The sequence below is a fragment of the Carcharhinus amblyrhynchos genome, unplaced genomic scaffold (assembly GCF_965287045.1).
Source record: "Carcharhinus amblyrhynchos unplaced genomic scaffold, sCarAmb.v2.hapA scaffold_58, whole genome shotgun sequence".
Classification (NCBI taxonomy): Eukaryota; Metazoa; Chordata; class Chondrichthyes; order Carcharhiniformes; family Carcharhinidae; genus Carcharhinus; species Carcharhinus amblyrhynchos.
Genome location: NW_027649798.1, coordinates 595833 through 610595, shown reverse-complemented (window position 1 = coordinate 610595; position 14763 = coordinate 595833). Strand labels below are relative to the sequence as shown.

At 48.2% G+C, this 14763-nt stretch overlaps 1 protein-coding gene across 1 annotated transcript in view; it reads right to left on the bottom strand.

The window, feature by feature from the left end:
* The window catches only part of LOC145337677 (tau-tubulin kinase 1-like), a 145552-nt gene that overhangs the window by 95054 nt on the left and 35735 nt on the right, over positions 1-14763 (bottom strand). Inside the window, exons 6-7 of the mRNA XM_080182501.1 lie at positions 12707-12772; positions 6658-6750 (exon numbers count right to left, since the gene is read on the bottom strand). Of these exons, the coding sequence (XP_080038627.1) occupies positions 6658-6750; positions 12707-12772 (159 nt within the window). The remainder of the gene's footprint in view (positions 1-6657; positions 6751-12706; positions 12773-14763) is intronic.

Sequence of the window (14763 nt, the reverse complement as noted above, 5' to 3'; positions counted from 1 at the left end):
TAAGATTCTATAAAGCTGCAACATGACTTGCCAATTTTTAAACTCAGTGCCCCGGCCGATGAAGGCAAGCATGCCGTTTGCCTTCTTGACTACCTTCTCCACCTGCATTGCCACTTTCAGTGACCTGTGTACCTGTACACCCAGATCCCTCTGCCTATCAATACTCCTAAGGGTTCTGCCATTTACTGTGTATTTCCTATCTGTATTAGACCTTCCAAAATGCATGGCCTCGCATTTGTCTGGATTAAATTCCATCTGCCAACTCTCTGCCCAAGTCTCCAACTGATCTATATCCTGCTGTATCCTCTGATGGTCCTCATCGCTTTCCACAAATCCACCAACCTTTGTGTCATCTGCAAACTTAATCAATTCAGTTACATTTTCCTCCAAATCATTTATACATATTACAAACAGCAAACTCCCAACACTGATCCCTGAGGAACACCTCTTGTCACAGCCCTCCATTCAGAAACACACCCTTCCACTGTTACCCTCTCTCTTCTTTGACCGAACCAGTTTTGTATCCACCTTGCCAGCTCACCTCTGATCCCATGCAACTTCACTTTCTGCACCAGTCTGCCATGACGGACCTGGTCAAAGGCCTTACTGAAGTCCATGTAGACAATACCTACTGTCGTACCCTCAATCATCTTCGTCACTTCCTCAAAAAACTCGATTAAGTTTGTGAGACACAATCTCCCCTTCATAAAACCATGTTGCCTCTCACTAATACATCCACTTATTTCCAAGTGGGAATTAATCCTGTCTTGAAGAATCCTAAACAATAATTTCCCTACCACTGATGTAAGGCTCACCAGCCTGTAGTTACCTGGATTATTCTTGCGACCCTTCTTAAACAAAGGAATATCATTGGCTAAAGAAGGGTAGGATAAACTATGAAGCTGGGCTAGCGCTTAATATAAAAAAGGATAGCAAGAGTTTTTATAAATATATAAAAAGAGGCTGGCTAGGGTGAACATTGGACCCTTAGAGGATGAGAGGGGGGACTTCGTGGTAGGGGATGGGGAAACGGCTGAGGCCTTGAATAACTTTTTTGTTTCTGTCTTCACGGAGGAGGACGTGAATAGTTTGCTGGGTGTTAGCAATGGAAAGATGGTAGGAGTGGAGGGCCTGAATGACATTATTGTTACTAGAGAGGCGGTGCTCGACAGACTGGAGGGACTGATTGTGGACAAGTCCCCAGGACTGGATGGAATGCATCTGAGGGTTCTGAAAGAAATGGCGGAGGTGATAGTGGATGCCTTGGTGATTATTTTCCAAACGTCGCTGGATTCCGGGGAAGTGCCGGAAGATTGGAAAACAGTTAATGTTACGCCGTTGTTTAAGAAGGGTGCCAGGCAAAAAGCGGGGAATTATAGGCCGGTTAGTTTAACATCTGTTGTAGGTAAAATGTTAGAATCCGTGATCAAGGAGAAAATAGCGAGGCATCTTGAGGAGAATTGTTTGATAGAGCAGACGCAGCACGGTTTCGTTAAGGGGAAGTCGTGTCTGAGGAATTTATTGGAGTTCTATGAGGATGTGTCTAGGACGGTGGATAGAGGAGAGCCGGTGGATGTGGTCTTTCTTGATTTTCAGAAGGCGTTTGACAAGGTGCCTCACAAGAGGTTATTACAGAAGGTCAGGGGGCATGGAGTTGGGGGTAGGGTGTTAGCGTGGATAGAGGATTGGCTGTCAAATAGGAGGCAGAGAGTGGGGGGCAATGGGTGCTATTCGGATTGGCGGTTGGTGACTAGTGGAGTGCCCCAGGGGTCGGTGCTGGGGCCTCAGCTATTTACCATTTATATAGATGATCTGGAGGAGGGAACTGAGTGTATGGTGTCGAAATTTGCTGATGACACCAAGATTGGTGGAACGGCAAATTGTGCGGAGGGTGTGGAGAGTCTGCAGAACATAAGAACATAAGAAATAGGAGCAGGAGTAGGCCATCTAGCCCTTCGAGCCTGCCCCGCCATTCAATAAGATCATGGCTGATCTGTCGTGGCTCAGTTCCACATTCCCGCCCTCTCCCCATAACCCTTAATCCCCTCGCTTATCAAAAACCCATCAACCCGCGTCTTAAAAATATTTAGCGAGGCAGCCTCCACCACTTCAACGGGCAGAGAATTCCAGAGATTCACCACCCTTTGAGTGAAGAAGTTCCTCCTCAACTCCGTTCTAAACCACACCCCCTTTATCTTGAGGCTGCGCCCTCTAGTCCTACTGTCCTTTCTGAGCGGGAAGAGTCTCTCCACCTCTATCCTATCCATCCCATTCATCATCTTATATGTCTCAATGAGATCTCCCCTCATTCTTCTAAACTCTAACGAGTACAAGCCTAGTTTATTCAGCCTCTCCTCATAGCTCAACCCCCTCAACTCCGGTATCAGCCTAGTAAACCTCCTCTGCACTCCCTCCAAGGCCAAAATATCCTTGCGTAAGTGCGGCGACCAAAACTGCACACAGTACTCCAGCTGCGGCCTCACCAGTGCCCTATACAGCTGCAGCAAGACCTCCCTACTTTTATATTCAATCCCCCTCGCTATGAAGGATCTAGATAGGCTGGGCGAATGGGCCAGGAACTGGCAAATGGAATTTAATGTTGGCAAGTGTAAGGTTGTCCACTTTGGTAGGAATAATGGTAGGAAGGACTATTACTTACATGGCGAAAAACTGCAGCAGGCGACGGTGCAGAGGGACCTTGGGGTCCTTGTGCATGAGTCGCAAAAACACCAGCCTACAAGTGCAGCAGGTGGTCAGGAAGGCAAATGGGATGCTGGCCTTCATAGCGAGGGGGATTGAATATAAAAGTAGGGAGGTCTTGCTGCAGCTGTATAGGGCACTGGTGAGGCCGCAGCTGGAGTACTGTGTGCAGTTTTGGTCGCCGCACTTACGCAAGGATATTTTGGCCTTGGAGGGAGTGCAGAGGAGGTTTACTAGGCTGATACCGGAGTTGAGGGGGTTGAACTATGAGGAGAGGCTGAATAAATTAGGCTTGTACTCGTTAGAGTTTAGAAGAATGAGGGGAGATCTCATTGAGACTTATAAGATGATGAATGGGATGGATAGGATAGAGGTGGAGAGGCTCTTCCCGCTCAGAAAGGACAGTAGGCCTAGAGGGCACAGCCTCAAGATAAAGGGGGGGCGGTTTAGAACGGAGTTGAGGAGGAACATCTTCACTCAAAGGGTGGTGAATCTCTGGAATTCTCTGCCCGTTGAAGTGGTGGAGGCTACCTCGCTAAATATTTTTAAGACGCGGGTTGATGGGTTTTTGATAAGAGAGGGGATTAAGGGTTATGGGGAGAGGGCGGGAATGTGGAACTGAGACACAACAGATCAGCCATGATCTTATTGAATGGCGGGGCAGGCTCGAGGGGCTAGATGGCCTACTCCTGCTCCTATTTCTTATGTTCTTATGTTCTATTCTCCAATCCTCTGGGACCTCCCCTGTAGCCAGTGAAACAAAGATTTCTCTCAAGACCCCAGCTATTTCCTCCCTTGCCTCTTTCAGTATTCTGGGGTATATCTCCTGGGGACTTGTCTAGCTTAATGTTTCTCAAGAACCCCAACACCACCTCCTTTTTAATCTCAACATGACTCAAACTATCTACACATCCTTTCCCAGACTCATCAACCTCCAAGTCCTTCTCTTTGGTGAACATTGACACAAAGTATTCATTTAATATCTCGCCCGTTTCCTCTACTCCAAGCATAGATTCCCTCCCTTGTCCTTTAGTGGGCCAACCCTTTCCCTGGCTACCCTCTTGCTCTTTATGTGTTAAAAAGCCTTGGAATTTTCCTTAATCCTGCTGGCCAATGCTTTCTCATGACCCCTTTTAGCCCTCCTTACTCCTTGCTTAAGTTTCTTTCTACTTTCCTTGTATTCCACACTTGCTTCCTGTGTCCCCAGCCTCCTAGCTTTGACAAATGCTTCCTTTTTCTCTTTGACTAGGCTCACAATATCTCACGTTATCCAGGGTTCCCAAAACTTGCCATACTTATCCTTCATCCTTACAGGAATGTGCCAGTCCTGAATCCCTATCATCTTACACGAACGCCTCCCATATGCCAGATGTTGATTTGCCCTCAAACATCTGCCCCCAATCTCCATTCTTCAGTTCCTGTCTAATATTGTTGTGATTAGCCTTCCCCCAGTTTAGCACCTTAACTTGAGGACTACACTTATCTTTATCCATCAGTACCATAACGCTTGCTGAATTGTGGTCACTGTTCCTGAACTGCTCCCCTCCTGAAACATCGACCACCTGGCCGGGTTCATTCCCCAATACCACGTCCAGTATGGGCCCCTTCCCTAGTTGGACTATCTACCAACTGTTTCAGGAAGCCCTCGTGGATGCTCCTTAGAAACTCTGTCCCATCCACGTCACCAGCACTAAGTGACTCCCAGTCAATATAGGGGAAGTTAAAATCTCCCACAACAACCCTGTTACTTTTACGCTTTGCCAAAATCTGCCTAAACATCAGTTCCTCAATCTCCTGCTGGCTGTTGGGTGGCCTATAGTAAACCCCCAACATTGTGAGTACACCTTTCCTATTCCTGAGCTCTACTCGTATTGCCTCGCTGTGTGAACCCTCCGAGGTGTCCTCCCGGATTACAGCTGTGATATTCTCCTTAACCAGTAGTGTAACTCCCTCACCCCTTTTACATCCCCCTCTATCCCGTCTGAAACATCTGTATCCTGGAATGTTAAACTGCCAATCCTGTCCTTCCCTTAACCAAGTCTCTGTAATGGCAGCAGCATCGTAGTTCTGAGTACTAATCCAAGCTCTAAATTCGTCTGCCTTACCTGTTACATTTCTTGCATTGAAACAGATGCCCTTCAGTCCACCAGACCCTCTCTGATTAGCAATCCCACCCTGCCTGCTGTTTCTCTGAGTCTTACTGGCCCTAGTCTCTGGTTCCCCTTTAGATAATTCACCTTTGCTTTGGTTTGCATTCCCCTGGTGGTTTACATCTTGTTCCTGATTTGGGGGATCATAAACCTTATTCCTGATTGGGGGATCATAGACCTTGTTCCTGATTTTGGGGGGCGGGGGGGGTCATATACCTTATCCCTGATTTGGAGGGGGAAGGGTGATACACCTTGTTCCGATTTGAGGGATTATATACCTTGTCCCTGATTTGGGGGATCATATACCTTGTTCCTAGTTTGGGAGGGAGATTATATGCCTTATTCCTGTTTTTGGGAGATCATATACCTTGTTCCTGATTTGGGGGAGGGAATCATATACTTTACTCCTGATTTGGGGGGCCATATATCTTGTTCCTGATTTTTTTTGTGGGGAGGTCATATACCTTATTCCTGATTTGGGGATGGGGTCATATATCTTTCTCCTGACTTGGGGGAATCATATACCTTTCTCCTGAGTTGAGGGGTCATATACCTTGTTCCTGATTTGGGGGATCATATACTGTGTACAGTTTTGGTCTCCTTATTGGGAAAGGATATACTGACACTGGAGGGGGTGCAGAGGAGATTCACTAGGTTGATTCTGGAGTTGAGAGGATTGGCTTATAAGGATAGACTGAGTAGACTGGGGCTTTACGCATTGGAATTCAGAAGGATGAGGGGAGATCTTATAGAAACATATAAGATTATGAAGGGAATCGATAAGATAGAAGCAGGGAAGTTATTTCCACTGGCGGGTGAAACTAGAACTAGGGGGCATGGCCTCAAAATAAGGGGAGCAGATTTAGGACTGAGTTGAGGAGGAGCTTTTTCACACAAAGGGTTGTGAATCTGTGGAATTCTCTGTCCAGTTGAGGCTCCCTCACTGAATGTTTTTAAGACAAGGACAGGTAGATTTTTGAACAGAAAAGGAATTAAGGGTTATGGTGAACAGCCGGTAAGTGGAGCTGAGTCCACAAAAGGATCAGCCATGATCTTACTGAATGGCGGGGCAGGCTCGAGGGACCGAATGGCCTACTCCTGCTCCTAGTTCTTATACCCTTTTCTAGATTTGGGGGATCACCGACAGCGCCCCTCTCTCCTGGGGGATCACCGACAGCGCCCCTCTCTCCTGGGGGATCACCGACAGCGCCCCTCTCTCCTGGGGGATCACCGACAGCGCCCCTCTCTCCTGGGGGATCACCGACAGCGCCCCTCTCTCTCCTGGGGGATCACCGACAGCGCCCCTCTCTCTCCTGGGGGATCACCGACAGCGCCCCTCTCTCTCCTGGGGGATCACCGACAGCGCCCCTCTCTCTCCTGGGGGATCACCGACAGCGCCCCTCTCTCTCCTGGGGGATCACCGACAGCGCCCCTCTCTCTCCTGGGGGATCACCGACAGCGCCCCTCTCTCTCCTGGGGGATCACCGACAGCGCCCCTCTCTCTCCTGGGGGATCACCGACAGCGCCCCTCTCTCTCCTGGGGGATCACCGACAGCGCCCCTCTCTCTCCTGGGGGATCACCGACAGCGCCCCTCTCTCTCCTGGGGGATCACCGACAGCGCCCCTCTCTCTCCTGGGGGATCACCGACAGCGCCCCTCTCTCTCCTGGGGGATCACCGACAGCGCCCCTCTCTCCTGGGGGATCACCGACAGCGCCCCTCTCTCTCCTGGGGGATCACCGACAGCGCCCCTCTCTCTCCTGGGGGATCACCGACAGCGCCCCTCTCTCTCCTGGGGGATCACTTACCTTGTCTTTTATTTTTCTCCATGGTAACTGACCAACCGCAAACTCCACCAACATGTAGAAAAGTGACCAGAGATCATCGTGTCGCCCCATCTCCTGCAGATTGGAAATGTGACAAGTGATCATTACCACAGGCTGTAATCGTGCCTGACTCTGTCCCTCTCCCTCTGCCCTAAACCAGTCAGCTCCCTATCACTCTCATGTCATCTTGTCCTCCACAATTTTTATTCTATTCCCTTTTAATGCCAGGCAGCACAGTTGTGCCAGGCTGGTGTTTATACTCCCTTTAATCTGCTCCCCTCTTTTTTTAAACCACATTCTATCCCTCCCATCCTCCATGTTCACCTCTCTCACCCCCAATGAAAGTGAAACCAAAAGAGAAAATGCTGGAAAATCTCAGCGGGTCTGGCAGTAACTGTAGGAGAGAAAAGAGCTGATGTTTTGACTCCAGATGACCCTTTGTCAAAGCTGAGATTTTCCAGCATTTTCTCTTTTGGTTTTAGATTCCAGCAGCGGTAGTAATTTGCTTTTTACCCTGTGGGAGTGAGTTCCACACACACATCACTCTCTGGGTAAAGATGCTCCTTTTGAATTCCCAGTTGGATTTCTTGGTGATTATCTCATATTGCCAGCTTCTGGTTTTACTCTTCCCCACAGGAGGAAACATTCTCTCTGTATCTACTCAATTAAAACCATGAATACATAGTTTGCAATAACTATACACTCCTTCAAATCAAAGACTCAAAAGTATAGTCAGTTGATCATGGTTAACATTGTTGTGGATTGTATAAGATTAAAGTTGCCAGAAATAGTAAATCTGAGGATTGGAATAAAGCAAAGGAGGACCAAGAAACTGAAGAAAGGGAAAACAGGATATGAATCTAAACTAGCAAAAACTGTAAAAGCTTCCACAGGGATGTAAAAAGAAGCATTTGGCCAAGTTAAATGTGGGTCCATTACAGCCAAAGTCAGGACAATTTATAATGGGGAATAGGGAAATGGCAGAGAAGCTAAATGATTACTTTGTGTCTGTTTTAACTGAGGAAAATACAAGAAATCTCCCAGGTGTAGGTGAAGGTGAGCAAGGATGGAAACAAAATATTGAGGGTTATTCGGTGTTTAGGAAGGACAGATGGAAAGGAAAAGGTGGTGGAGTTGCATTGTTGATTAAAGATGATATTGATACGATAGAGGAAAGGTATTAGCATAGGTAATATGAAATCTGTATGGGTCAAGTTAAGAAATAACAAGGGGCAAAAAACATTGGTGGGGATGGTCTACAGACCCCCAAACTGCTGTGGTAATGGTGGGAAAAGTATTAGACCGGAAATCAGAGATACATGTGTTGAAGGAATATCCGTGATTATGGATGACTTCAATCTGCACATAGATCGGAAGAGTCAAATTAATCAGAGTACAATAGTGGAGGAATTTCAAGGGAACTAATACTGTGGGTCCTTGATAGGTATGTCCCTGTCAGGCAGGGAGGAAATGGCCGAGTGAGGGAACAAAGGAGATTGAATGTCTTGTCAAGAGGAAAAAGGAAGCGTATGTAAGGATGAAAAAACAAGGTTCAGCTGGGTCGCTTGAGGGTTAGAAGGTAGCTAGGAATGTGTTAAAGAAAGGGCTTAGGAGAGCTAGGAGGGGCCATGAGAAGTCCTTGGTGCATCAGATAAAAGAAAACCCCAAGGCTTTTTACTCTTGTGTGAGAAATAAAAGAATGACCAGGGTGAGGTTAGGGCCAGTCAAGGATAGTAGTGGGAACCTGTGCATGGAGTCAGAAGAAACAGGTGAAACGTTGAATGAATACTTTTCTTCAGTGCTCACTAAGGAGAGGGGCCATGTGTTTGAGGATGAGAGTGTGATACAGGCTGGTAGGATGGAGGAGGTAGATGTTCTGAGGGAAGATGTATTAGCAATTTTGAAAAACCTGAACATAGAACGTAACAGCGCAGTACAGGCCCTTCAACCCTCAATGTTGCGCCAACCAGTGGAACCAATATAATGACCCTCTAACCTAAACTATTCCAATGTTATTCATATGCCTACCTAATCACCATATGAATGCCCTTAAAGTTGGCGAGTCCACAACTGCTGCAGGCAGGGCATTCCACGCCCTTACTACCCTCCGAGTAAAGAACCTACCTCTGACATCCGTCCTATAATTACCACCCCTCAATTTAAAGCTATGTCCCCTCGTGTTGGCCATCATCATCCAAGGGAAAAGGCTCTCACTGTCCACCCTATCTAATCCTCTGATCATCTTGTGAAGTCATTTCACCTGACGAAGAGGGTAACCTCGAAAGCTAGTGAGTTTAACATAGAACATTACAGCGCAGAACAGGCCCTTCGGCCCACGATGTTGCGCCGACCAGTTACAAAACAATGACCCACTAACCTAAACCAATCCCTTTTCGTCCATAAACCTATCCACGGATCTCTTAAACGCCCCCAAACTAGGCGCATTTACAACTGCAGCAGGCAGGGCATTCCAATCCCTCACCACCCTCTGGGTAAAGAACCTACCCCTGACATCCGTCCTATAACTACCCCCCCCTTAATTTAAAGCCATGCCCCCTCGTGCTAGATTTCTCCATCAGAGGAAAAAGGCCATCACTATCCACCCTATCTAAACCTCTAATCATCTTATATGTTTCAATAAGATCCCCTCTTAGCCGCCTTCTTTCCAGCGAAAACTATCAAATAAATCGGTTGGACTTAAACCGTTGTCAGACTTTTTACTGCGTTTACCCCAGTCCAATGCCGGCATATCCACAACATGACATCTTGTATGTCAGAGTAGATTCTTCACTCAGAGTGGTTGGGGTGTGGAATAGACTACCTGCTGTGATAGTGGAGTCGGACACTTTAGGACCTTTCAAGCAGTTATAGGATAGGCACATGGAGCACTCCAGAATGATAGGGAGTGGGGTAGCTTGATCTTGGGATTGGACATAGCTTGGCACGACATTGAGGGCCGAAGGGCCTGTACTGTGCTGTAATGTTCTATGTTTAATAGAGGAGGAATTTGGGGAGTGTACACAGGATGGTTTTCTGGAGCAATACGTTGAGGAACTAATAAGGAGCAGACCATCTTGGACTGGGTATTGTGCCATGCGAAAGGATGAGTTGGCAATCTAGTTGAGAGAGAACCTTTGGGGACGAGTGACCATAATATGGTAGAATTCTTCGTCGAGACGGACAGTGATGTAGTTGATTCTGAGACTAGGGTCCTGAATCTCAGTAAAGGGAACTGTGATGATGTAAGGCATGAACTGGCCATGGTGGGCTGGGAAACATTACTGAAAGGAAAAGCAGTAGACAGCCAATGGCAGGCATTTAAAGGGTGAATAAGTGAATTCCAGAAGTTGTTTATTCCTGTTTGGTGCCAGCGTAGTAAAAAGTCTGACAACACCAGGTTTTAGTCCAACCGATTTATTTGATAGTAAACTCACAAGCTTTCGGGGTTAGCCCCTTCGTCAGGTGAATGGAGAGTTCTGGCCTCAGACAGAGCATATAAAGCACAGACAGTTTACAGATTACTGATTAGAATGCGAATCTTTACACCTAACCTGCTGTTCAAGTCCTGAAGTGGCCGACAATGTGTGTGGAAGGAGCACTGATCACAGGTTACAGAGATGGATATTGTCTCCAGACAGTACAGTAAGTGAGGTTTTGCAAACCTAGGCAAGTTACGGGGGTTACAGATAGTGCGACATGAACCCAAGATCCCTGTTGAGACCGTCCTCATGTGTGCGGAACTTGGCTATCAGTCTCTGTTCAGCAACTCTGCGCTGTCAGGGAGTTGTGGCCAAACCATGGTTTACAAGGGGGATTAGAGAGAGTATCAGATTCAAGAAGCATAAAAACTGGCAAGAAAAAGCAATAGGCCTGAGGATTGGGAGCAGTTTAAAATTCAACAAAGGGGGACCAAGGGATTAATTAACAGGAAAACAGACTATGAAAGTAAGCAAGTGGGGAACATAATAACTGGCTTAACAGTTTCTATATGTAAAAAAAATGTAGGCCCCTTACAGTCACAAACGGGAGAATTCATAATGGGGAATAAATAAATGCTGAATTAAATTTGTACTTTGCTTCAGTCTTCACAAAGGAAGACATGAATAATGTACCAGGAGTGCTGAGAGAAACCTGTTTTAGTGAGGAGCTGAAGGAAATCAGCATTAATAGAGAAATGGTTTTGGGGAAATTGATGGGATTAAAGGTGGATAAATCTCCAGGTCCTGATAATCTTCATCCCAGAGTACTTCAGGAAGTGGCCCTGGAAATACTAGATCCATTGGTGGTTATTTTCCACAATTCTTTGGACTGGTTCCTACAGTTTGGAGGGTAGCTAATATCAGCCTGCTGTTGAAAAAGGGAGGTAGAGAGAAAACAGGGAACTATAGACCAGTGAGCCTAACGTCAGCACTGGGGAAGTTGCTCCATTATCAAGGATTTCATAACTCAACATTTGGAAGGCAGTGGGATAATCAGACAAAGTCAGCATGGATTTACAAAAGGGAAATCATGCTTGAGGGATCTATTGGAATTCTTTGAGGATGTAACGAATAGAGTTGATCAAGGAGAACCAGTGGATGTGGTTTATTTAAACTTTCAGAAGGCTTTCAAACAACGTCTCACATAACAGACTACTGTGTAAAGTTAAAGCACATGGGATTGCAGGTAATGTCTTGAGATGGATAGAAAGCTGGTTAGCAGGCAGGAAGCAAAGCATTGGCATAAATGGGTCTTTTTCTGATTGGCGGTCAGTGAATGAGGAGGAACTTCTTCACTCAAAGGGTGGTGAATCTCTGGAATTCTCTGCCCGTTGAAGTGGTGGAGGCTGCCTCACTAAATATTTTTAAGACGCGGGTTGATGGGTTTTTGATAAGAGAGGGGATTAAGGGTTATGGGGAGAAAGCGGGAAAGTGGAACTGAGCAGCGACAGATCAGCCATGATCTTATTGAATGGCGGGGCAGGCTCGAAGGGCTAGATGGCCTACTCCTGCTCCTATTTCTTATGTTCTTATGTTCCGCAAGGATCTGTGCTCAGACCCTAACTGTTGACATGATATATGAATGATTTGGAAGAGGGAACTGCATGTCTTATCTCTAAATTTGCAGATGATACAAAGTTGGGTGGGACGGTGAGCTGTGAGGAGGATGCAGAGATGTTTCAGTGTGATTTGGACAGGCTGAGTGTGTGGGTATCTGCATGGCAGATGCAGTATAATGTGGATAAATGAGAGGTTATCCACTTTGGGAGCAATAATAGGAAGACAGATTATTACTGGAATGGGTGTAAATTGAGAGGCGGATACTCAGCGAGACGTGATACATTTCATCAGGCTCTGGGGATTTATACACCCTTATGCCCGCTAAAACATCTAATTCCTCCTCTCTATTAATCTTAGTGCGCTCTAGAATCTTACTATCCCAACCAAAATCTCCCGCTACAATATCTTTCTCTTTTGTGAGTACAGATGAAAAATATTCATTTAAGAGCTTGCGCACATCCTCTGGCTCCATGAACAGATTACCTATTTGGTCTCGAATGGGCCCCACTCTTTCCCTGCTAATCCTCTTGCTCTTAATAAAATGTTTTAGAGGTTTTCTTCATCTTATACAACCATAGAAAATTACAGCTCAGAAACAGGCCTTTTGCCCCTTCTTGTCTGTGCCGAACCATTTTTCTGCCTAGTCCCACTGACCTGCACTTGGACCTTATCCCTCCACACCCCTCTCATCCATGTACCTGTCCAAGTTTTTCTTCAATGTTAAAAGTCTTCCTGAATGTTATCACACTCCCCCTCTGTAAACACATCATTCCACAACCAGGAAGCATTCACCAACTCTCAAACTGGATTCCTGATTTCCGAGTCCAGATTGTTTCTGCTGATGTCAGAGTCTCTCCCTGTGTGGAGCACCATGTCCTACCTTCCAGCACTAAGCCCTACTCTCCCTGCATTGCTGCCTTGGGGATTCAGACCTGCTGTGTCTCCTTGCTCCATCCCACTCTCCCCAGGAAAGCTTTAACCAGTTCCCTTACTCGGTTTTTATGGGCATTGACGGATGCGTAACGAACGGTCCCTCGGAATCCAGCCACAGCTCGAGGCTACAAAAAAAAACAAGAGTCAGTGTAACACGACAAATACAGAAGGCCGCCATCCAGGTCCTGCCGAGTGCAGATACAGCAGTCAGAAAAGGCAGCAAATGGTATGTTGGCCTTCATAGCGAGGGGATTTGAGTATAGGGATAGGGATGTTTTACTGCAATCGTACAGGGCGTTGGTGAGGCCACACCTGGAATATTGTGTACAGTTTTGGTCTCCTTATCTGAGGAAGGATGTTCCTTGCTATAGAGGGAGCACAGTGAAGGTTTACCAGGCTGATTCCTGGGATGGCAGGTCTGTCATATGAGGAGAGACTAAGTGTTAAGATTATATTCACTGGAGTTTAGAAGAGTGAGAGGGGATCCCATAGAAACTTATAAAATTCTAACAGAGTTAGACAGGGTAGATTCAAAAAGAACGTTCCTGATGGTGGGGGAGAACTAGGGGTCATAGTTTGAGAATAAGGGGCAAACCTGGAGGCCAAAAATTGTGTGATTTCAAGAAATTAGATAGAACTCTTGGGGCTAAAGGGTTGAAGGGATATTGGGGGGGGGGGAGGGGGGGAAATCAGCATATTGAAATGAATGGCGCAGCAGGCTTGAAAAGGCCAAATGGCCTATTCCTGCTTTGAGTTTCAATGCAAGACCACCCCAGACCACTCCAAGGCAGGATCACATTAGCATTCCCCAACACAAGTCAAAGTAGATGGCCCAGGCCTCTCCGCTCAGAAGGCAGCTGGCTGACCCCAGCCGGCCGAGGACAATGAGCTGCTTTCCCCAACCTCGGATCTCTCTCAGCGATAAGAAGCAAAGTGAGCAGACGTTTTGAAATTCTCACCATCTCATCAATTCTCATCTCAAGGTTCCAACAAGGGCAAATTACAGCAGACAGGCGAAAATAAAAGGCAAAGGAAAATTAAATCTCAATACAGGGGTCTCCCGTACGGAGCTCATTATCACTGATCCATTCCAGTCCTTAAATCACCCACCAATCCCTGCTGAGCCTACGCACATTGACCCGGCCCCTGCCGAACGTACGGATATTAATCCCCAGATTCACCCCCAGGGTGGCCCCTGCACACTGGCGCTCACCCCCAGGGTGGCCCCTACACACTGACACTCACCCCCAGGGTGGCCCCTGCACACTGACACTCACCCCCAGGGTGGCCCCTGCACACTGGCGCTCACCCCCAGGGTGGCCCCTACACACTGGCGCTCACCCCCAGGGTGGCCCCTGCACACTGGCGCTCACCCCCAGGGTGGCCCCTACACACTGACACTCACCCCCAGGGTGGCCCCTGCACACTGACGCTCACCCCCAGGGTGGCCCCTGCACACTGACGCTCACCCCCAGGGTGGCCCCTACACACTGACGCTCACCCCCAGGGTGGCCCCTGCACACTGACGCTCACCCCCAGGGTGGCCCCTGCACACTGACGCTCACCCCCAGGGTGGCCCCTGCACACTGACGCTCACCCCCAGGGTGGCCCCTGCACACTGACGCTCACCCCCAGGGTGGCCCCTGCACACTGACGCTCACCCCCAGGGTGGCCCCTGCACACTGACGCTCACCCCCAGGGTGGCCCCTGCACACTGACGCTCACCCCCAGGGTGGCCCCTGCACACTGACGCTCACCCCCAGGGTGGCCCCTGCACACTGACGCTCACCCCCAGGGTGGCCCCTGCACACTGACGCTCACCCCCAGGGTGGCCCCTGCACACTGACGCTCACCCCCAGGGTGGCCCCTGCACACTGACGCTCACCCCCAGGGTGGCCCCTGCACACTGACGCTCACCCCCAGGGTGGCCCCTGCACACTGACGCTCACCCCCAGGGTGGCCCCTGCACACTGACGCTCACCCCCAGGGTGGCCCCTGCACACTGACGCTCACCCCCAGGGTGGCCCCTGCACACTGACGCTCACCCCCAGGGTGGCCCCTGCACACTGACGCTCACCCCCAGGGTGGCCCCTGCACACTGACGCTCACCCCCAGG